The sequence below is a fragment of the Zea mays genome, chromosome 4 (assembly GCF_902167145.1).
Source record: "Zea mays cultivar B73 chromosome 4, Zm-B73-REFERENCE-NAM-5.0, whole genome shotgun sequence".
NCBI lineage: Eukaryota > Viridiplantae > Streptophyta > Magnoliopsida > Poales > Poaceae > Zea > Zea mays.
Genome location: NC_050099.1, coordinates 158,080,917 through 158,106,556, shown reverse-complemented (window position 1 = coordinate 158,106,556; position 25,640 = coordinate 158,080,917). Strand labels below are relative to the sequence as shown.

Here is a 25,640-nt window from a genome sequence, read left to right as displayed (position 1 = left end):
TGGCTTGGGGTGGGATGAGAGGAGGCCCTTGCCCCTCTATTTATAGCGATGGTGGGGGGATTAGGGGGAGGGATGAGAGGATTAGTGGGAGATTAGCATGGATTTGTCTTGTATAAGTGAGATTTGCTTGTAGAGCTCACCGTATGATACTGGAGGCATACGTATACGTATGAGCATGAGAAAAGTTATGAGGAAAATATTTGTGGGGACTTCAAAAATGATTCGGAAGGTATTCTCAAGAGGAAAATATCTGGAGATATATCAGTGTAATATTTGGGCAGTATTTCTGGAAAGAATTTGAGAGGGGGGGTCACTGGGGAAATATCTGGGTAGTATTTCTGGAAAGAATTTGAGGGGGTCACTGGAGAAATATTTGTAGGATATTTGAGGAGGATTTTGGAGAGAATATAGACCACTATATTTTATTTGCTGATATCAACTTGCAAACAAACATTTTGAAATGAAATTTGAAATTCATTTTGAATTTAGAGCAAGTTTGAGAAAATTTCAAGATTGAATTTTTTGGGATGCTACAAATCTACCCCACTTAAAATGAATCTCGTCCTCGAGATTCGGCTCAGAAGGGTTATGGGTATAGCTTTACTTCAGCTACATATCTTCACTTTGCAGACTCTTCGAGGAGATGGAACTTCAACAAAATCTGGCCTTTGCGGAGCATCTGGTTGCCGATTGTAAACGCTGATTCTGGCTACTCCAAGATCATCTTCAGGCTTCTAGGTTTCACTTGGCAGCTAGCTTATTGAGGAAGCATCGATGCCAACACACAAATCTTTCTCTTGCGAACTCCCACATGGATTCCTTCCTTGATTAGTCTTCTGGTGCTTCATCAACGGAACTTGGGTGACCACTTCTCATCCAGAAACTTTATATGCTTTGATGATCTGGTCCTCCACAAGCTTGCTACAAGCCTTCTTCTTTTTCTCCATAGCAGGAACCTTATTGTACACTACCCCACTTAAAAAGGATGAGGGTAGAACTCTTGAATCTTGGGGATTTGAACTCCTTGAAGTACCTCATAACAAGGGTGTTATGGGGTCTTCTTCTGTTGCTGCTGCTTGAACAGGCTGCGAAGAGATGACTGACACTGGGTTGATTTTGGGATAACCTTCTTCTTATCTTCTCTTCACTATCTTCTTTTCTCTTCTCACTTTTCACTACCTCTTTCTTTCTCTTTGCTCTTCCCACTGGAGGATTCTTTCAAAGAGTATTACTATCATACACTGGAGGAAACCAAAGACTATCAACCATGTATAACAGTCTTCAACCCAAGAATCACCAAGCATTGTGATCTTAGGGGCGAGGGAGTGGAAAATGGAGTTGCTTGCTATTTGGCAGAGGGTATTTTATCGGGAGTGTTTTGCTTGGGATGGGAACTAAGGGAGCTGGTGCGGAAGTTTTATAGGCGAGCGGTATGCGAGGTGGTGCTCGGGTGCAGAGTGGTGGTGATGGAGCAGGTGCCACGTGGCAGCAGATGCGACAGAGGGGAAATGGGGCATGGTGTTGCCGGCGACAATGGTGGCGGTGGGTGCGCAGCAAAGGGGGCATGGGGTGGTGGTAGTGCGCATGGAGGCGGGGGCGGCGGTGGTAGTGCGCATGGAGGCAGGCACGAGTGCGGGGGGCACTGGTGAGTGGTGGGGTCAATGACCCTGATGTTTGTGGTCTCTAGTTCCAAGAATCTTTGCCTCTCTGTATGGTAATAACTTCTTCTATCCTCTTTTCCTGTTTACTTTGACTCAGGGGCAGTGCTTTGATTCTCACGGCCGGTCCTTTTGACTGAGCGGCTGGACTGGTTGCTTCTGTAGCTTATTCCAGGCTTCAAGGGTAAGCTTCCCGGTATCTTCTTGGGTAAGGCACTTTTCTCTTGAGATGGGTGAAGATGAGAATGGAAGCATAAGGTGAGGATTAGATCTAATTTGTGATTTATGTTTTTAGAGAAAACCTTTCTTAAAAAGAAAGAAAACACATAAGTTCAGCAATGATAAGCACAAACAAATCAAATATTTTGAATAGGGGAAGAATAGAGTTTTTCCAAAGCACGGACTACTCAGATTCGGGGGCTAAGCATAACTACTATTGCTCGGCTCCTGAACTGAGAACTATGCTAAATGCGACTTATAAGCACTGACGTTAAGGCATCACATATGCACACGAAAGGGGAGAAAACATCAAGCAAAATTCATTTTGAAATGCCCTAGGGGGCCACACAATTAGAGTTTTGCAAAACACGAGTCTACATGATTACCTCTCATACATGCAGGGCTCTGGCCAAAGTGAAGAAAAACTTCACTACCCAATGCATGCAGAGGACTGGGCATAACTAACTTCAGACCAGGAAGCTTCTCTTCTGGCAAGGCTTGCACACAACTTCAATCTGAGACATCTCCTGGATGGGTCAAGAGGGAGCTGATGTTGATGACTTCTTCTGGCGGTGACTGAGGTGGCAAGACGGGGTCAAACTCTTCTTCAAGCGTGACTGGCTCTTGTAGCTCCTCAGAGGGCGGCGGTGCTGGCGGGGTGCTTGCAGCTTCTTCCTTGACTTCAAGGGATGGTGCTGGAATCTTCTTCATGGTGAGGGGCTCAAACAACTCTGGCGGGGGATCTTGGGAGGACTCAGGGTGCTCTTGCTTATTCATAGCCTGAGGGAAGACTGGAATTCCTTCCAAGACTATGGCTCCTTTCGGGAGTTCCCAAGCCTTCTTCTCTCCTATGATAGAGACCGGGTGACCTTCAAGAATCTAGGGATCTTTAGCTCTTCTGGGTTGAACTGGGTTGGATGAAGCGGGCTCTTGGATCCGCATGGCTCTATGTTGGTTATGGGTTACCAAGTAGGCCTCCATCAACTTCTGGATGTGCTCATCCTTGGCTTGCTTTAGGGCTTCAACAGCAATGGCTTCACGACTTTCCAAGGCAGCTACACGGGCTTGAGCTATGGTGAGATCCACATGGAGCTGACGGTTGCGCTTCTCTGCATCTTCTGCTCGGGCAATCATCTGACGGTGGTGCCGAGCCAAGAAATCATACTGTGCATCCAGGGTGAGAAGGTATGCAGTGAGGTACACGACTGAGGGGTTATCCTCAAGCAACTGCTGGCCTTCCAATGCACGCATCCTGGCCATCCAAATGGGACGGTCTCTCTGATAGGGCGGAAAGAATCTGAGCGTGGTGTCGGCCACTTCTTCTTCATAGATCTAACACAAGGTCCTCAATGCCTTGCGGGTGATGACTTGGCAGGTGTCTCTGAATCTGTGCCCAGCAGCAGTGACACTCCATTCCACATGGTGCAGACTGGATCCAATGTATACAGTCACGACACACTTCTCTATGCCATGCTCGACGAATTCACGACCATCATACTCTGGCTGACTCCTGATTCCGAGGCGAACTGTGCATGCTCTCAGCAACTTGGGGAAACCATCTTCATTCTGGCAAAAGCTGGTTTGGCAATGAACCTCCATCTGACTTCTGAGATAAGGAAAGGGGGAAAGCATTTTTGAAATGAAGGGATGAGAGCAAGAATTTTTTTAAGAAAATAGTTTTGACTCAAAAACTTTTGATCGGGCTAAGGGTTACGTCCTCCGGCCAACCTAACAGCTCTGATACCACCTGAAGCGCCCCGATCCTCTGGGACTCAAATGTGATACAATTACTAGTCTCAGGAGGCTAGTAAACACATTTATACATCAGATGATTACAGATCTGCTTAAACGAGACAAGCCTACAAAGGTGGCGATCAACTTTAAGAGTTGGTCCACAACTTGGGACATATCATCAGAGTGGGGCTGAAGCAGCCCGATATACGCAGCGAAGCAAAACAGCGGTCCAACACCCACATGCAAGGTTGGGAACAGTCGTAACTCTTACCCGATCTCCTTTCTCTGAAAAACAACAAATAAGCAAGGGTGAGTACAAACGTACTCAGCAGCCCACCTTCACCCGCGGAATGGGGAAATCAGATATAATGCATGGAATATGTGGAGCTCAGGATATTTTGCAGAAACAACAATATTTTATGCAGGGTTGTTTTGTAAACATTTTGTATTTTTCAAAGTGCATCCTCTCCCAAAGGAGCAGGAAGTTTTTCAATATTAGAACAAAATCCCCTGGACTAAACCATCCAGGTATCTCAGCAGTTTCCCACTGGTTTTCATTTTCAAAAACAGCTACTGGACTTCCCGTCCACCATAGCTCACGGCTCAACCGCCGGACCTTTTAAAAAAACCACTTTTCTCAAACACACCTTTTTTTGAAACAAAACACTAATTGCCATACCACACCAGACTCGTCCATTCTTGTGGACACAGACTATTCGAATAGGTTTTCAAACTCTGCGCAGAGGTGTACACTTTACCCACTAGTCCGGCTCTGTGATCTCATGATCAATGAGATCCGAATTTGAATCTCTTTCTTTCCCCGCACGTCCTAACCTTAATGGTTATACCGGAAGGAGTCAGGCCACCACCATGTCCAAACCGGACAAAACATTCCCCCTCCTTATCCTCCCGGTGCTCCCCAGCCTTCATAACCCTGGGGTTGGACCGTACGAGTTCAGATTGAGTGACTGCCCACACAGTCTCGAGTGGTTGTACTTATCATGAGTACAGGTAGTGAAAGATGACAAGCTGGTCCTTATACGAGGGGACAATCCTTCTGCTCACGCCTAAACCAGCTGAGCCATCACCTTAGGCCCTCCCCTAAACCAGGGAGTCCCTGATCATCCCTACTCAAAGGTGATAAGGGTGAAAACCCTTCATCATACACATTTTGAAAAGCATTTTCTTTTGAAAAACTCACACCTTTTCTCCAATCATTTGTAACAAATATATTAAGGATTGATTGCGGCAAGCGGCTTGGGTGGCCATAATAACTTGTCTCAAAATCATATCATGCATAAAATAACAGTCTGAGGGTTGTGGTTGAAAAATCATAGGTAATTTATGCATCAAAGGGATCCAGTGAGCTTGCCGTGCTTATCCGGCGAAGGGGGGAGGAGAGCTCGCAGAACTGGCTTCTGGCTCCACCACCTGGCGTAGACTTGCAGATCTGGCCTCCACGGGACGACACGAACGCTCCAATAACTATGCAACATGAACAAGCAAACATACAAACCAGCAAGTATACCAACAAATATTTAGTATAGTGGTCAGAATAGCGATATATGGATGGGTAGAGTCTTGAGTAGAATCTGTGTCATGTGGTGTTGTGATATTACTGGTGGTGGAGCGGAGGTGCTTACCAGGAGGGTGGACTGGAGGCGAAGCGACACTATGAGTGTAGCCAGCAGAGCAGAGTAACTAAGTGGGTGGGGTGTTTGCCTTGGCTGAGGGTGTTGAGTGTGTGTGGAGAGGGAGAGGGTAGCTGGGTGTATTTATAGCTGAGTGTATGTGGTGTAGCACAGTGAAGTTCACTGTTGGTGAGAATAGTGACGAATGAATCGTCTGACTTAGTATGAACAGGAGAGTTATAGGCAGAATATAGGACAAGAGTATTTTGGGAGTTTTTCTGGAATATGGACCAGGCTTAAGGGATGACATGGTTGGATAGGGAATAGTTTGATAAGAATTTAGAAACAAGAATTATTGGAATCTGAGTTTGGGAGCCTAGTTCGAAGGAAATCTCAAAGTTAAGCGTGCTCAACTTGGAGAAACCTGGGATGGGTGACCAGATGGGAAGTTCCCACTGGAAGGAAAATCAGTCACCGGAGTTCGTATGACTGGAATATGGGTCTGATTGGTCTTAGGTGGACTGCACAGCATGATGGATGAGCAGTTGAAATTTGGGGTGATCGGATGACCGATGAATAGTAACGATAAATAGTAACGATGGTAAATAGCGTCAATGAATAGTAACAATGATGAATAGTAACGGCAAATAGTAATGGTGAATAGTAATGGTGAATAGTTCGTATGAACGAACGATGAATAGTGATGATGAACGAACGATGAACGATGAATAGGAATTATGAACGAACGGACGAACGATCGAATGATCGGACGAACGAACGATCGAAATTTCAGCAGCATAACGGCAGGACAAAGATTATCTGGAAGAACGATGAATAGGGACTATGAACGAACGATGAACAATCGAATGATCGAACGAACGAACGATCGGAATTTTGGCAGCATAACGGCATGGAAAAGATTATTTGGACGAACGATCGAATGATCGGACGAACGAACGATCGGAATTTCGGTTGCATAACGGTAGGACAAAGATTATCTGGAAGAACAATGAATAGGGACTATGAACGAACGATGGACGATGAATAGGAACTATGAGCGAACGATGAAAGATCGAATGATCGAACGAACGAACGATCGGAATTTCGGCAGCATAACGACAGGAAAAAGATTATTTGGACGAACGAACGATCGAACGATCGGACGAACGAACCATGAACGATCGGACGAACGATCGAACGATCAGACGAACGAACGAACAAACTAAGAACAGGGGGACGAACGATCGAAGAACGACCGAACGATCCTTGTGCTTGTGTGGAACATGGAGTGGGTGTGTGTGTGGGGGGGAGAGAGTTGCCATGAAATGGCTTGGGGTGGGATGAGAGGAGGCCCTTGCCCCTCTATTTATAGCCATGGTGGGGGATTAGGGGGAGGGATGAGAGGATTAGTGGGAGGATGAGAGGATTAGTGGGAGATTAGCATGGATTTGTCTTGTATAAGTGAGATTTGCTTGTAGAGCTCACCGTATGATACTGGAGGCATACGTATACGTATGAGCATGAGAAAAGTTATGAAGAAAATATTTGTGGGGACTTCAAAAATGATTCGGAAGGTATTTCTCAATAGGAAAATATCTGGAGATATATCGGTGTAATATTTGGGCAGTATTTCTGGAAAGAATTTGAGGGGGGTCACTGGGAAATATCTGGGTAGTATTTCTGGAAAGAATTTGAGGGGGTCACTGGAGAAATATTTGTAGGATATTTGAGGAGGATTTTGGAGAGAATATAGACCACTATATTTTATTTGCTGATATCAACTTGCAAACAAACATTTTGAAATGAAATTTGAAATTCATTTTGAATTTAGAGCAAGTTTGAGAAAATTTCAAGATTTGAATTTTTGGGATGCTACATACTACCTGATCTTGATTTCAAAGTTAAGAATATCCAACAATGATAAATCTTTTAGATAATGCAAGAACATCTGAATTCATCCTCACAAGTTAGGAATCAGATCAAAGTTATTAGAGAACACAAATGCTTGAAACAATATCAGTCTCATATAGTTTGTAAGCCAAAAGACTTAAGTCACCCAAATAAGACGAAGAAGGCCATTGATGCAGATTTCATTGTGCGCGGTAAGCAAACATGGTGTGTTCTTTCTTGTCATCACAACGTTGTAATTGACTCCAATGATGAAGTCAACAACTTCCTCGAAGTAGGGCCTGCAGAAAATTTTTAGGTTTACAATTATAAAAAATTCTGTAAAAATGGATCCTATGGGCCATTTTAAGTTTAGATTTTTGGTATTTGATGAACAATAAGATAATATAGACTAATGTTGTTTGCTAGTATATAAGGTATAGTTCATGTGGATGTAGAGGAGCCTTCGACTTAGCCAAATTAATGGTCTGAATGATCAACACCTTAAAAAAGATATTAAAAGTCAGGTTAAAGACTTGCAAGACATGCCAAGAGTCTAAGACATCAACAAAGTAGAATTCTGAACACAAAGGCATAAATAAAAGTGAAGCCATCAAAATTAAGATAAACATGTGACTGGATCGAAATTGTCTCATAATTTAGATCCGCTCATAATGGTACGACTTTAGTTCTAAACTATAGAGTTTTTTTATTAGCTTTCTAAAAAGTCCAAAATCATCAAAACTAGAGTTTAGAGATAAAAGTTATGTCCAAAATATGAAAGAATATTAGACTTAAAAACACCACACATGGTTGGTGCTCCTGTCCGGTGCACACAAGATATAATAGTGATTTTTATTAAACCACTAGACATGTCAGATGTTGTTGTATTGTCAAAAGTTTGGTGTGATATCCGATGCATCCACATATTGTTGTAGCTTTTGGCAATGACTATTTTTGGACTTATAGCCAATGAATACCATTCGAACCTGTTATTTGAAGTATGCGAGAGCTTAGGGAACATATCAAAGGAGTTGTTATTTCATTCTAGAGCTCTCTACTTGCATAGTGCTTAATGATACACATGATGATTAGTGTAGGGGTTTTTGTGTAGTGTTTAGGCTAGTTAGACCAGCGCTTATGCGATTCCTCTAGGTTTATACCTTGTGTTTAGTGAGGTTTGCATATGTTTTACCACATAGTGCTTGCACATCCATATTGTTCTTGGAGGGGGGGCCTAAGTTGCAAAAGTCTTTTGTGCTAAAGATAGCAACACATGTGAGAAAAACCATAACTGCATATCTAGATACATGCATTACTTTCCTGTATAGGTTTTGGCTAGGTGGATATTGAAGACCTTAGATTGAGAAATATATTTTTTTAAAGTTGTTTAACAAATTTTTTTAGAACGAGTAAATTATGCCGAGAGGGTCGATGAAAAATTGAGCCTATCTATTTGGTCATCCATGGACAGCACTAGCAAGTGCGCGCGTGTCCCTGTGGACCTAGCTACGGACGGTCGTGCGTGGTGTGCCTGGCGACAACGACGACGAGAGGCAGTGGCGGACGCAAGGGGTGGGCAACGGGGGCCACGGCTCCACCTTAATTTTTATAAACTCTTATACATAGACTTAGATATATAAATAAATAAATAAATTTTTATATACACTTAGATATATAATAAAATAAATAAACTTTTATATAGTAGGTTGAACTAAATTTAATGAAAACTAAACTTTGATCTAACTTTTTCTCGGTGTTTCACTACTCAACTCACTCCCCACCCGAGTCGTTGTGCTCGTCGCCACATCGGGATCTTGCACGCACTACTACTTTGCCTTCTAATCCACACCGACGGATAGGTAGGCTATTAGTGGGATTCTACCTTGGCATCATAGCACCACCCACCCTGGCTATCTCAGAAGGGTCCCGTTGCGCCGTCGCAACGCGACAATGGCTGTCGCTTGCTGCCACCGCCTTTCGCCTCGTCGTCGCCATCTACCGTCGCATCGTCGCCTGCCCTCGCTATCCCACGCCTATTGTCGCCTCACCGTCGTCATTTTGCGGTGGAGTCGCTGACTCTCCACATCGACGTGCGATGCGCCCGCTTCGTCCTAACGTCCAGTCCTCGCTAGTCCTCTCCTTTGTTCTCTCCAACTCTCCTTTAGGGTGGCCAAAATGAAGTTTCGATATTCATATTGTTTTAGAACACTACTCATATTATTACTTAATCTCCATATTATTATCATGGAACTATTTTTATTAAATGGTCTAGTATATTAATTTATCTTCTACGTTATCGCCCCATCTAAAATTTTGTCCTGCGTCCGCCACTAGCGAGAGGGTGACAACGTGGTGAAGTGATCGCTGATACAGTGCTCCTTTGCCTCCGGCGTAGAGATGGCAACGGGTACAAACCCGCCGGGTTTTGCTATCTCAAACCCGTACCCGTGAAAAATATTTACACCCATTAAAAACCCGTATCCATGACGGGTTTGAAATTTTGCCCAAACCCGTACCCATCGGGTTTGCGGGTACCCACGGTTACCCGCGGGTTTTTATCTCCAATATACTTATTCTTTTTATAATAAATAAGTATCGTAATGATTAATGAGATCATGGTCCAAAATTTATGTAATGAAAAACGAGTTCATGATTTGGTATAAAAAATATTAGTAGAGAGAATTAAATAAAAATAATAAGTTATATAATCAAGTTACCTTGCAATAAGTTATACATCCACCACATATATAACGCTAGTAATAACTATAATAGCAAGCAAGCAACACTATCACCAACTACTTATACATTCACTATTTGACAAAAATTAGAAAGTAAATAGGTAGATAACAAGTTTGTTGTTCGTTTATAAAATAAAATTACAATTTACACTAGGTTTGGTCGGGTTTAAAAAACCCACGGGTTCACGAGTTTGGGTACTATAGGAACAAACCCGTACTCATGAACCCGTCGGGTATACATTTATGTCCATTAACGAACTCATGAGTATGAAAATTGACCCAAATCCGTACCCTAATAAGGTAAAAATCTATCGGGTTTCGGATTTCGGTTACCCATTGCCATCTCTATCGTCCGGCCCCGTAGCCTTCTCGTCGTGCAGAGGCCGCGCCAACCATGTGAGCGGAGCCGGAGCGCGTGGGCAGGGCAGGGCAGGAACAGGACACTGTGCTGTGCTCCAGCTCCTCTTGTCCAGAGTCCAGACCTTCTGGATCCATCACACGGACGGAGGAAGCCGGCCTGTCCATCACATCCTAGCCTGGCTCGCTATGAATTACTACCAGCGTAGGCGTAAGCCCCTCTTGAAACTTGAATCGTTGTGCAGTTGTACTCCAGTAGGCAGTAGGCGTACTGTCGGCTGCGTGCTATTGGGATGCTCTCTTTTCTTGCAGGAAAAAAAAGAATACACACGCATTATCATCTGATGAAGAACGATTAGACGACTCCAGTAATCAATATGTGGTGATAGCTAGGTTGCTAGTCGTTAGCTCTATATACCAGGCCTGGCCAACCCGTACGTGTAGTGTACTACTTTCGTTAGACGTGACGTGACTACACACAGTACTATAGTGCAATATTCGAGCGCAAGAATTCTCCGGTCCGGCCCTCCACGACCACGACCACGACCACGACCACGACCACGACCACGGGGATCTCCACCGACCGCCGTGTCGCAGAAATTGCGCCTGGCCAGGACAGGACATGCAGGAGCGCGCATAGCAGTTGCACCACTGCTAGAGCACTTGCTGCTAGACACGGCGGAGCAGAAGTGAAACCGTTGATTACTTTACTCGTCGTTCCTTCCTGCCATAGACCGTGACCCGCACTAGCACTACTACTACGTATATGGTACAATTCTTAGAGGTGCTCGGGATGTCAGCTTCTTCTAAAAATCAGTGGCTTATAGCCAGCAAACTAGCAAACTATTAGAGCAAGTATAATAAGAGTCTATAAACTGGTTAAATGCTGAGGTGGATGAGAGAGAAGAGGAGAGAGAGGACAAGCGTGCATTTGGCTTCTACACAAAAACCAAGAAGCTTTGTGAAAAATAGATGTGATGTGCTACATTAATATTGAACAGCTAACCACTGGACTACATAATATATTGCAAGGATACTTAGGGCATGTATAGCAAAGAGACACCAAAATGGTTTTCCAAACACAAGAGACAACTAAGATACTCTATTATACAATGGAGTGTGTATAAATGTAGTCTATTAATAAATACAAAAGTAAATACGTTTATACAGTATCGAATGTTTCGAATTTATACAGTGGGGAGTGAGACGTCTGTTGCTACTTGGGTTACGAGCCAGCGACGTCTCTTCGCGCAGAGACGACTCTACGATTTTTTTTTGCAAATACTCTCTTTAAACACCTCAAAAAACTCTACATTAAACATACTGCAATGGGGCCTCTATATTAAACATACTGCAATAGCTCAAGCGAACAGTAGCCACGGCTGCTGATATGGAGCAGCAAACGACTTCTCTGTTATCAATCTTGCTCTTAGGCTATCCCCCAACAACGTCCGGTATGTGCTCCTCTCCGCTAGATTTAGAGATCGATGGTGTTCTGTACACGTCCAACAATATCCTGTAAATGAGTCTCTAAATTTTACCGCACGTCGATCACCCTCTAAATGTGGCGAAACCTGACACATCCTCTACAAACGTACGATCGAGCAGTATCACTACTATTTTATACTTGTTGTGCCGCTTCAGGTGGTTGACAATGATTTTTTGACGGTACAACATCAGTTCTGTAGGTACCACTGTAGATTTAGAGGACCAAATTTAGAGGTTATTGCTGGAGATGAAGAAAATATAGAGAACATAATTTTTTAGAGGATACTGCAAAGGACAGGTAAAGGACAGAGAATATTCTTTTAAAGGACGAAATTTAGGAGTTATCGCTAGAGATAGTCTTAGGCTCTTAGCCTCCTCTGGTAGAACGTGCGGCAATGCTGTCGAAGAGCAACCGCGGCAGTACGAGTACACAGATCGTCGATGATGACGGTGACTTGACGGTTGACAGGGACGCGGCCTCAAAAGCCCAGGAGTCCAGGACTCGCGTCGCCATCAGGGTTCGTCCAATCAGGATCTGACGGCCACGGCGGTGCCTCCACGTCACGCGCGCCCCACCGCACTCCCGCGGCCCCACTACCGCACTTTACTGCGGCCCCACCACGTCCCTCCCATCCGTCTCGGCGTTACGACGGCCGTGCCCACTGGCCAGTGGTCCACCTGGCGCGGACCGGGCCCGGTCGTCATCCGCCCATCCCCACGAACTGGTCGTGCAGTCGTGCACAACCAACCGTTCCGCCCGCTCGATCCGCCTCGGGGCGCGCGCCCCTCCAGCTTCCCCAGAATCCCCAGAGGAACAGGAAGGCAGGCGCGGCGGGCCCACGAGCGAGCGTCAGCATGCTGCGCGCCCGGTAAACCACTCTCTTGTGAGTTGTGATGAGGAATAGGAGTAATAAATCCAGCGAGATAATGACCCTCCCGACCTGCCAAATTCCGCCCGCAGGAGTACAATACAAAGTGGGGGAATGGAAAGCTTCCAAACGTGTAGGGCGAGTCCTACAAAACCGTGTGCCGTTCGACGCAAAACCATGGCCACAAATGGCCGTGGTCGTACACGAATATTACTTCTAGCAGAATTACATATTATTTATAGAGCTTATTTGAGATAGTTTCATCGGCTGTAGGTTTATCAGAGACGGTTTCAATCGAATGAAAAGTTAGCCGAGTAGTCTAGACCTCATCAAAATTGGTCTTACCAAAATCTCTACTCATATAAGCATCGATTTTCTAGTTTTCATCGTCGTACCTTTTCCAAAAAAAAACTTATATTTCTTTCGAATCTAACTAGGTCGTTATCTAACGGTCCACGGATGGGTTGTAAAAAAAAACACACAAATTCAACACGATATGAAGCCACACACAGCGCACGTTCCCAGATAGTACCAACTCGCTAGCTGAAGGACAAGTGGTCCAGCTAGCTATAAAAAAGGGTAAGTCTTATTTTCAACTCATACATTTCTCGGTTTTTTCGGCTAAGATAAAATGTAGTATCTATAGTTTAATATCTAATATTTAGGCTATATGCCCACATTAATTTTGAATTTATTTTGTGAGGAAGGTCCATTTTAATTTTGGTTTTTTATGGGGAAGATCCACTTTAATTTTAAATATATTTTTTTTGCGGAGAGGGTCCATCACACTCGTTTGGCACTGGACCTCGCGTATGGTATAATTGTTACACTGTACCATCAAATATGATTGATACGGCGTCGCAACACATGGATATTATTGTACTAGTGGTAGATCTAAGGGTTAGATTCATCAATCATACTGATAGAGCTCTTTAAGAGGTGTTCCACCTAACTCAAATTGATGAAGTTAGTAAAAAAAATAACTACCATTATCATTTCTCATAAACCCTCACGTCCTGGTTCACTCCTTTCTTTTTTCTCTTCTTTCCCACTGCACTGGGCATTCTTCCCCACCGTGCCCCGTCTTGTCTCCTTGACCGGCCGAGCCCTACTCGTGCTCGTGCGTTTCCCTTCCCTGGCGGCCACGCGCCCAGGTTCCGCACCAGCCGCCACGCCACGCCCCTCCCCTATGAGACACATGTGTTGGCCCTTGGCCGTGCTCATGCTCGTTGTGTGCTCTCAGCCTCTCACGGTGTCCAGCCAGCCACGCTGACCAACCATGCATGCACCCTTCGTCGACCACCCGAGCTCCGCGTGTTTTTTTCTTCTTCTTTGAACAAATTTAGAGGAGGAAGAAAGGATGGCACTGACACATGGAGTCCATTGCAATAATAAAATAGATTTTTTTTTTCAATCCAAACACGGTATATTTCAGATCCACCAGGAGTAAATCCGAGATATAAATTCATTTTTTTCATGATCAAAAGCTTCAATGGTAAAGCTGTCCAATAATACGTACAGGATACTAAGCGACCGTGATCCGGACCGACTTGTAGAGAGAGACAAAAGAGTGCGAACAGGAAGCGAGCAGGGCTGCAATGGAAGAAGGCAGTGGCAGGGGGCACGGCACGGCACGAGGAGCTGTTCATACCAGCAGTGGAAGGGACGGCGCACGCAGGAGGCTGCTGCTGCTGCCAAGCCAGAAGGCAAAAAGGGAGAAAAAAAGGAAGCAGCAGAACAAAACAAAGTTGCAGCAGTGAGCAGTGCTCTAGGCGCTGCCGGGGTGTGTGGCTTTGTGCACGGCTCTCTCAGTGGAAAAGCAAGCAGCTAGCTGTTTGCTCCTCCTCTTCGTCTACATTGCTATAATCCACGGAGCTTTTTGCTTCTGCTGATGCTAGCGACTTAGCGTTCAATGCAGCGTATGCCATGGATATTCCATGGGACTCTGGTCAGGATGGATGGCTCCGAGAATGCAACAGAAAGCTATGGTTAAGCTACCCCTTTCCCCCATTGCTGATTTGTTTCCAAGAACCGGAGCCAGCTTTGCCAGCTGCTCGTACTAACAATCTATATAATATATGTATTCCATATAATCCAGTCGCTTCGAACAGAAAACGAAATTAACAGCAACGGCAGAACATTGTAATCACTGATCAATGGAATTGGAAAACTTAAGGAAGCTACATTTATAACCTACAAAAGATGCTTCTTAGCTTCAAATCTGTTTTCTTGATTATTTTTTTTTACCTTTATCGGCGCTGATCTGCCTGCTTCAGCTTCAGGCACCTGGATTGAAGCGGGGATCTGACACGGCAGAGTGCTCCACCTCCTCGGACTGCGGCGCCACGTTCAGATCGATCATGGAGGGACTGTTGGTCGGGGACGCAGGAGTGGCGGCTGAGGTGGTGGAGGCGGTGGCGGTGCCGGTGCCGGTGCCGGCAAGCGGCGACGAGGCGCACACATGGAACCGCATGTGCTCCCCGAGAGCCTGCCCCGAGAACACGCGGCCGCAGTGGGGGCACTCGCGCGGCTGCTGCTTGGCGTTCATGTCCTCGTCCTCGCCTCCGTCACGGTGCTCCGGCAATGGCGACAGCGGCGGCTGGGGCTGCGGGGGTGGGGCCGGAGGAGCCACGGGAGGCGCGCAGCAGCCGCCTCTGCCGCCGCGCACGTTGCTGGCGCGGTGTCCGCCAAGCGCCTGGTAGGAGCGGAAGACCTTCTTGCACGCGACGCACTGGAACTGCGTCCGCTTCTCCACCACCGGCGCCGGGGCCCGCCGGGGTGGGGCGGGCGGCGCGTAGCCGTCGTCGCTTCTGTCGTCGGAGCCGTCCTTCTCGGCGAGTACACCCGACGGCCACGAGTCACGAGAGAGCATCATGAGGGATAGCGCCACGTCCTCCGGCGTTGCGACCTCTGACAGCGAGCTCGACGCCTCGGGTTCGCCCCAGATGCCGGCGGCGTTCACGCGCTTGGCCTGCGGCGGGGTCGACTCGGTCTCGCTCTCGCGATCCGAGAAACCGACATCCGCCACGCCAAGGCTGCGCTTCGGATTCTCCCGGAGCCCGTTGGTGGAAGCGGTCATCATCAAGCCGACTTCCTCGTCGGCGGCGGCGATGGAGGTCGACGCGGATGATGCCGAAGAGATCTGCTGCTTCGCCGCTGCTGCGGCCGCCGCCGCCGCCGCCGTCGCCGTCGCCGCCGTCTCCTTAGCTGCGGCCATGTAATGAGAGCGCATGTGCCCGGCGAGGGCGCGGGGACTGGCGAAGCGGCGGGAGCAGAGCTTGCATGTGTTCTTCCCCATGGCAAGAAAACTTGCGCCTTTCGGAGCTTGGCGAGCTCTCGGCAGGAGCAAAAATGGTGAGGAGAGAGAGCGTGAGGGAGCGAGAGAGAGAGCTACGGGGAAGTTAGAAAAGAGTGGAACAGAGAGCTTCTCTCTCTCTCCTATTTATTTTCTTCTCAGGATTTTTCCTTTCTTCAAAATTTATCTTTCTTTCCTCGTTACACCTTGAATCGCGGTGATAGCGTTGTTATCGCTTGGCTCATGCAAATCGAAGCAGAGATATTTTTGCTGCTTTGACGGCTTGAACTGCTTTCCGATTTTCAGGACGCATCTGCTCCTGTGTTGATATGGAATTATCACCTATTTGCACCAAAGATGCTATACAAAAATCAGTTTTGATGCTCTTCCAAACAATCATAAATGCAATTTGTGGTTTTGTTTTCAGTCTTTCACCGATCTCATTATTAAATGGATGCAAATAGTGAAATCCCCCTCTATCTGCGAGAAAGAGGGGAATGCATAGCCAAATTAAGTTATATTCGTTCATGCTATTGACCTCTCACACTAGTATGTTTGTTTGGTTTTAATCCGTATAGTCTTATATTGTTTTTACAGTGTTTTGTCGCTATGTTTTGCAGCTACGGTAGTGCAAACAGATGGCTTTAATCTGAAGCAACCACTCATACAAAGCAACCAAACAACATAACCAAGCTAGCTAGAAAAGTGAACTAAACAAGCGTATATACACTTCCTCGACTTGGCTCTGTGCAGCCTGGTTTCCATATGCGAGCCAGGCTAGCTAGGGAAATAAACCAAATAGCCCTATAACGTCTCCAATGAGCCAGCTATCTAGCCAGCTAAATTACATGGAAGGAGAGAATCGACAAACTAGCTAGTATTAGCACGCCACACATTTCTCTCACACTAGGGATGACAATGAGAAATTCCCCATCGAAGAATATCTCCTCGTAGTCGTGCCCATGACAAAAAAATCTCACAGAGATCCCACGAACACTTGCGAGGGACGTTTCTTCCCCATCCCTGTCCTCGTGGGGATAAATCCACGACGAGAATCCTCGTCCCCATTTAAATTATAATTAAGACATACATCATGTTTTATTAATACAAAACATTTGCACTTATACATATTGTTAGATGTAAGAAAATCATTATGTGTACATCAAAATGAACATATTTGTACAAAAATTGATCTCTTGACAAAGTAATTATTTATTTTATCATTAGCTAGTACACAAAAATATCATCACATACAATTTTAACGAGTCCCGCAGGGAATGGGCATAGAAAATGCTTTCTCGTTCACATCCCCGTTTACCCGTCAGGAAAAGATTTTTCCCTGTTTACATCCTCGTGGGGGAAGAAACCCTATCACTATCTTCTAATGAATGAATTCACTGTCGGGAATCGAGGATCGGAGGCCATTGCCATCCCTATCTCAGACCAAAAAGATGCTTTGGTTCTTGGGCCTGGAAACAAATTGGGCCAACGCGGCCACAACCAATTTGGCTGCTTTGTAGCAAACAGAAGGTCCATCACTAGCCATGCAAAATGCAGGGAGCTAAACTGTGAAACAGCTTGACAATATTAGTTGCTCGACGTTGGAGCGTTGGCCTAACATTTGGGGCCTGTTTGGAAACTTTGCTTCTCAAAAACCACAGTTTAATGAATGCCATGACATAACTATGTGATATTTTACATCAGTTAAATCCAACATCTGTTTGGAGGCATAGTATTTTAGTCATAGTATATGAGAAGAGAAGGTTGTAGCTGCGTGCAAGCAAAAAACTATGTTTTTTACCACATAAATGTCGTGGTATTGGCAAAACCATGGTTTAAAATACATAGTTTTTGTATATAGTCCCAAACGTCTTTTGGTGTAAAAATACCATGGTATGCTCAAATGCCATAGTATTGTCTTAGAACTAAGAAAATATCATGTTTCCAAATAGGCCTTTGATTGGATGTCTTGCATATCTGAGAGCAAGAAGGATGCATTAAAATAAAAACATCTAGTATGGTCTTAACCATGACCCCAGGCGTTGGCAAAAAACTGCATAAACTTATGTGAGATAAGTTATCTTGAACCTTTCATATGTAGTCTATGGTCTATTCAAAACTTTTAGAGCTAATAATTAACTGCTAAAATTAGTTATAGAGATCTGAAACATTCCTAGCTAGTACCCTAACTAAGTGTTAGCTAACTCACATCTAATAATTTGTTTATTAGCTGGCTCAATCCAACTAACAAATTGTTAGCTAGCTAGCTAACTATCGGCTCTAGGGTCCAAATATGACCTAAATATATGTTCAATTATAGAAGGGGCTCCATGGACCGAGCAATGGTACTATGGTAGTGGGGGGGCTTGACCCCACTTCGCTCTGATGCCAGATATAAATGGCTAAATAGGTCGTCCATGCTGGGCCGGACCAAGACACGCCCTATTTAATATTATCGTGGCCTGGTCCAGCTCGATTTAAAATGGGCCCATATTGACCCGACAGGAGAGTCACGTCGTGTCTAGGCCGTCTCCTCGACCCATGTTGTTGGCCCGGCACTATTATATTTTAAAATTTTAAATATTATATATATTTGTGATATTAATCCTTCATATAACATAAATAAAATTGAGTTGCATTGGTTAGAAGAGTGCAGTTAGGCCATTTACTCAAGCCGGTCGTGGTTTGATTCCTACTTCACTTGTTGCCTATTTCCGCAATTTATTCACTTGGATCGCACATGCTACTAGCCTGAAACATTTAACAGGTCGACATGTTGTGCTTGGCCGCGGCATGCAGGATGTACCATGGTGGGCCTGTGCGGCTGTGCCATATCGGACCGAGCCGCCATTTCGACCGTCTATAGTGACGGATCTACTCTTGTAGAGGTGCTCTAAGCACGAACAATATCTAAGTATCATAAGTCTATTTGAAGCACAAGAATTTCTATTTTTGCGGTTTATTCACTTGACCCATGCGTGTTAACACGCAAGCCCAACACGATTAACAGGTCGACATATCGTGCCTAGGCCATAACACGTGGGCTGGCCTAACATGCCTCAATTAGCTAGCGGGACATAAAGACCCATGTCCTAAATGGGTCGTGTCGTGACGAGCTGGACCACTCATTTGAGTATCTATAACTATTGGATCAACTCCTGCCTAGGTGCTCTAAGAATGAACACAATATCATTACTCATAAGTCTATTTGGAGCACTGGAATTTCATAGAAAGCATATAGAAATTTCATAGACATCAATTTATTTTTATAGAAAAACTGCAATAAATGAGAAAAAATATAGCATTCCAAATAAGCTCTCTTAAAAACTATAAAATTATACCATGGATTTTATTACGAGAATGCGCCAACAATGCTTCGATATAAGGAAAGTTTTATTACGAGAATCATGGATGAAAAAACCATCCATGGATTTTCCTTTGTTGCATCGTAGTCACTCGTTGCGCTCGCACCTCCCCGCTCCCAAACACACACAGACACATAAAAAGTTTTAGGAGTGAATGGATATAGGCACAATTTTTTCCCTAAGAGATTTTCTAAGATTCTGGATTCCTGAATAAATCTAGTTGTCACGAGGATCTGGATATCACGGGACTTTTGTGCGGAGTAAGATGAAGGGGGTATACACGATTTAGGGTTTCAGGAAGCGATGTATATTTCCCGTCACGGTGATTCGATGGATTCTACATTCACGTTGATTCGAAGGATTTCCACAGAAACAATTCTCATATAAAACAAACTGAGAAGGAAATGTTTAGCTACCAGAAACCGATTATGACGGTCAGAATCCGAAACAATGAGGCCCATAGCTCGATTGGCTAAGGTACCAAGTTCGAATCCAAAAACACCAAAGAATATCTTAGTGCTTGTAAGAGTCTCAGTAGCAACTCGGTTGGGGTCCTATGTTTAACTCTTGGGAGTGACTAATCAGGGACTCAACGGGTTGTGCACGATGTTTTCATCAATAGAAAGATATATATAATAACTTCATCAACATCAAAAGATGTACATACGTTTAAATATATAATAACTTCATCAATAATATTGAAACATGTACATGTGATTGGTTTGTGGCTAACTGTGCCACACTTTGCTTAAGGTTAGTCGTTCGAATTGAAGAACTAACCTTAGGCCCCGTTTGTTTCCTTTCATTTCGAGGAATTGGAGTCTTACTAATGGAATGGGCTATTTTTTTAGAATATGACATTCCACCACTTTCCAAAGTTATCATATAAGTCTATCTCAAATTCATGTGGTGAGAGATGGAAATTGATTCTATAGATTTACATGCTAATTTTCCGATGTACAACTTATAGCACACTCTTCTACTTGCGCCTCTATAACATAAATATACTATATAACTATCTCTCTCATATGATTTAGGATAATATACAAATATATTACATATATAAATATATAAACTTAATTAGTTTTGTCTAAATTATAATTATTAAAATGGAATTCAATTCCAACGAAACAAACGGGCCCGAGTAATTCCAAGAGACTAGATATATAGTTTTGTAAAGGTAAATTTAGCTAATATTAGAAGAAAATTGTATCCAATAAACTCTGTAAACGACTCTTCAAATTTAGTGGCTCTCTTTCCCTCCACCTTTGCTCTCCATTTTTGGATAGCCTCCTCCACTCTCTATTCAGTCCGTAGGTTTACTGAGTCTGTTAGATTAGGCTACACTTTTTCTGTAAAATCTATTTTAGAGAGTAGCTAAATGAGTAAATTTGGCTAGTCTTTTTAGCTAATCTCTTAGAGTTGCTCTTAAGTAGAAAAGTTAGATAAAATACGGCAAGTTAGACAACAAACTAAACATGCCTTAAGTTTGTGTGTATTCTAACCATCTTATACCATGTAAATAAAAAACCCAAACTCTTCAGAGAGCCGAGTCATGGGACCGCGTAATATAAACAACGGAAAAACTATATGTTTTTTAGATGTTACATTGTTATAGACCGCCCCCGAATTCTTTATTTTTCTTATCTCTTGCAATTTGATTTGACTAATAAGCAGCGCTTCCTTTTATTTTAAAATTTTAGTTAATCTGTTTTTTAGACACAAATATCAATTAACTTTTGTAGATATAAATTATATTTTATTATTTAGTAAAAACTATGTATATAAAAAGGTTAAAATAATCTATAATTAAATACGAACGTATCAGTTACTAAAACTGCCGATATCAATACGCAACGCAAGTAGCCATTTGAATAGAGAATAATGGGAGGGAGGAGGTCCGGAAATGAAGCCGTAGGGATCGGGACTAATTAAAAAAAGCTCAAGCTCAATAAGCTGACTCGGGATCGCGGTAGTTTGGCTCGGCTTAGACCGGCTCGACACTTAGAATAAGTCTGAACCGTGCTTGTTTTTGTGGCTCGTGAAAAGAGCGAGCCAGCTCGGCTCAGCTCGTGAGCTGACTCGTGGTAAAACCCGACAACAATTTGTTACATAAAATCTTAATTAACATATAATATTCGTACTGAGTAGACAATTAATTTTTTTATTTGAAATTGCTATACAAAATTAATCTATTTTTTATATTACATTAGTAATACTATTTTACTAATTTAAAATATGTTAACTATTTTTTAAAATTTTATATTATAGTTTAGAGAGTAAATTCACGTTTATGGCTAGACTTGTAGGCTCGGTGAGCCGTGAGCGAGCAGAGCCGATTTTCCAAGCGCGCCAGATGGGCAAGCCGGCTCGTTGCACGAGCGAGCTGAGCCGAGCTCTCGTTTACCCCTCACCGGGACTAGATCAAAAAAAAGGACGTGAAATATGTTACGAAACATGAACATGTGATCAAACCCATCCGATGGGTTACTGCCGAAGGGTCGCACCCCTTGGGGAAGTACCCTGCAGTCTGTATATAATCAATGTTCCACTGCAATAAAGACTTACAACTGTCATTATCTGTGTCTCGTTACCACTGTACTTCAACACGTTATAAGTTCTACTTAATTAAATGATGAATTCTTGCAAAATATGACACATATCTTGAACTTGGGATTATTCAACACATGATGGAGATCTAGGCTTTGGCTGCAATAAGTTCTTGGAATTTATTTGCCCTGAGACCAAGCTTTTAGACAACAAAATGTTATTTGCCCATCAGTAAGAGGTCTACATCATATGGTTATGATGATTACCTATGTGTTCTTCCAAGTAGATATGTTGGAGATGTGATGTTGGTTATTCATCTTTATGGTGATTTCCATTTTATTTTTGAAATTTTGGTCAAGCACAGGGTAGTGGAGTCCTAAGCATTGGCTGCGGTATGTTCCTTGAATATATCAGCCTAGAGACCATGCTTTCAGGCAGCAAAAGTTTTGCCCACTACTAGGAGATCTACTCCATTGTTTCATTACATGGAGATTATCTATGTTGTGTACACCAAATTTTCAAAAATCTTTGGTACACTTTATGTGATACCTGGAATTCTCCAACATATAAAGATATGTTATATTTTGCGGCAAAGTTGCAACAGCAAACGAAAATGGTTATGCCATTTGAAGGATAATTATTTAATAGAGTTTGATGAACTCGCCTAATGGGCTCCCTTTCTCTTGTGGTTCTTATAAAAAGAACTAATGTGCTTTTGTGGCTTGATGTGCAAGCCCAAAATGAATAGCAAAGAAAATCATAAGATTTGTGGACTTATGAGTATGTGTCTACATTATGTTGTAGACTAACACTTTGTATTCATATATTTTGCTTGAAAGCAAATATACAAGCACATTAAAAAGAGAAGGGCAATGAGTATGACAAACTCATTTGTCATTACACTATACGTGATATAGTGTTGTATGCCTAAGCATCTAATCTTGTATATGAAATCCCAATATATACAAACTACTCATGAAAGCTAAGATATGAAGGGTACTTCAATCTTCCATCTGACATGATAACAGTGGTTAGTTGTGTAATTCATGATTTGGACTAATCATGTAACAACACTTCTTTTTCTAAGAGAAGACCACTTTGTTAGATGATTCGCTTTTGAGTACTATATAAATGATGCATGAGATTTGGTATAATCTCATAATTGATGTTGTGATAGATTCAACTCATGCGATGTGAGTTGAACACACTCATGTGATTTGAGTGTAAAAACTCATATGAATTTGAGTTAAACAAACTCATCGATTGGAGTTGATCACTCATGTGATTTGAGTTGAACAAACTCATCGATTAGAGTTGAACCAACTCATCAAGGGAGTTGAAGACTCATTGATTTGAGTTATGCAAACTTGTACAGGGATTCTTCCAATTGAGGAAGAAAAATGCAATGTGGAGAATTGAGCCACAAACTCTGGGGAAATAAAATATTCTCATATTTCTTTGGAAAGAGGAAAGAATATTTTAACAACCGCTTCGCGCGATATCATGATATGTTAATATCTAGTCCCCTTTTGGTAATGGAAGTATCAAGGATGTGTTGGTATATCCTAATTTGATCTTACCAAATTATAGAGATATCCATAAAATTTCTATCATGTGGAAACACAAAGTGATAGTGATGGATATTGCATGTGTTTCTCGGAAACATTTCTTATGGATTGTATTCTATATACATCCTCTCGTACAATGTGTTGCATTTGTTAAACTTTTCATGTGATGTTACTTACCATGCGGGTAAGATTGAATTGGTCATCCCATTGTTGGGATGAAATAAAAAGTTATGAACAATTCTATTGGTCATGTTTTTCCCATAAGATGAGACTTGATGAGTATCATCGGAAATGAGATTTTAAGTCCCTCTTATCTTAAAATCTGATCTGAATTGGTTAAGTTCTTTGAACTGTTTCAAAGAAAGAAGTGTGGTCCATTACAGAGATTGTATGGACATTGAAGGCTTTATATGGTTCTTTGGTGCATCTATATGATGACCTCAAGTGTGTCCTTCGGACAACACATGACCATTAAGTAATAATGTCCCAAGCTTGAGCACATTAGCCTCCACACTACTGAATTTACCAAATGTGCTTACAATGGTGATTGTTTGTCTTGGTATTCAGAATGATATCCATAAGGGATATGATGAATCTGTGATAGATTCGAAAATTTCAGATCATTAATGACCATCAGTAATGAATTGTCATTTCCAACTAGTTATGGTTGGAGTCAGGAAGTTTTGCACGCTCCTGACTTGTGATGAACTGCATGTACTGCATGTACAAGTTCCCCTATGGTTTTAGTACGTGGGAATCCATGAAAGATTTCCCATGCGTACATTAGGATGTTCCCAATCTCACCACCGCAGCGTACATGTATGGGCACACAGAAAACTGGGGATCTATATGAGAATTCATTCTCCGTCGATCATTAAGTTTCAGAATCTCTTCATGAGAATCTATTTACGGCCCGTACGCTTGCTTGAATCATGAGCTTTTCCAGGCATTAGGGGGAGATTTCGAGTACCAAAATGAATGCCAGGAAATTATAATGAATGCAGTAAGCATTCAGGCTCAGGATCACGTACTAAAACTGAACCTTTGGGTTCGAATGATTTGCAAGAAGTTGCAAATTGACTGCCATGTGCATTTACTATGAGGTGTCACTCAAATTAATCCTATGTGGAAGTGCCAGAAAGAGTGGTTAAATGGAACACCACTAAACTCCCTATTACAATGATGTTGTAAATAAGAGGGGGAGAAGTATGGTCACAAATTGGGATTAAGATGCTTGCAAGCAGCTGAAGGCAAGACCTTCTGAGATAGTAAATGCAGACCAACTATTCGTTGGTAACCAACCTAGTGTTGGTAGACACCTAGAGGATATGTATTATCCTGTGAATGCAAGACATTCACAACCTAGCTCAGTGCGCACTGATGAGGCTAGGTTATCGGAAGCCCTTGATTCTCGTTTTGGGATTTCACGAAGAATCATAAGGGTACATAAAAATGACTTTATGTCAATTGGAGAATTGTGTTATTTGAAAGCTACAAGTGTCGACACATACATCTCAGCAATTGTATATGCACTCCGAGTGATCCAAAAGACTATGGCCATAGCAGAGCACGAGTATGCTCAAACTGGATCTTATTGAGTGTTACAATGTTGCAGAGATAACCTTGCTCACCAGAAAGAAGTGTTAACTTATTTTCACTTCAAGGTATCTTACTGTGGATACAAGTTTGTTTTCATGGACTTGGAAACAATGAGGTGGTGAGAAAGCATGGCTAGTAGCAACTGGGTTTATACGCAAACCCAAGCATTATTTTATTGCTATAAATTCTCCTCTACTATGAGTAGTTAAATTCCGATACAATCATATTGGCAGTAAATCATCTATCTGTGCAGTTGATAGATGTAGTGACAACATGTGCATATGTGGTCACTAGATTATGGTATTTGTGGAGTCTTGAAGGATTCAAAATACATAATCACCAATCACAAATTTACAATGCTTGGAAAGTCTTTGTGACTTAGAGCATCCTGGTCAAATATGGTACATTCGACCTAGTGAATCCTTCCTTCTGAAAGGATACACAAAGTACGGTATGTTCAATGTAAATGTGTGCAGCATATTTTAAACATACATTACTTATCGACGGAGTTCAAGATAGAGGATATGAATTGAAAGAGATTTTCAATTCAAAGTAAACTATCTTGAGTATCTTGGATACAAAATTGTCTATATCCAACATATATTGAAGAAATTCAATATGAGAGAATCATTGTTATTTGATTCTTTCCGATCATGAGATGTGTTATTGTATCTTGCAA

The 25,640-nt window shown here is 42.9% G+C and overlaps 1 protein-coding gene across 1 annotated transcript; it reads right to left on the bottom strand.

Annotated features, from left to right (window-relative positions):
* Positions 1-14,609: 14,609 nt before the first annotated feature.
* On the bottom strand, positions 14,610-15,955 carry LOC100285829 (cys2/His2 zinc-finger transcription factor). Its single transcript, NM_001372337.1, has one exon. The coding sequence runs from the start codon at positions 15,880-15,882 to the stop codon at positions 14,863-14,865; it is 1,020 nt and encodes a 339-aa protein (NP_001359266.1). The 5' UTR covers positions 15,883-15,955; the 3' UTR covers positions 14,610-14,862.
* Between the last annotated feature and the right edge of the window lie 9,685 nt (positions 15,956-25,640).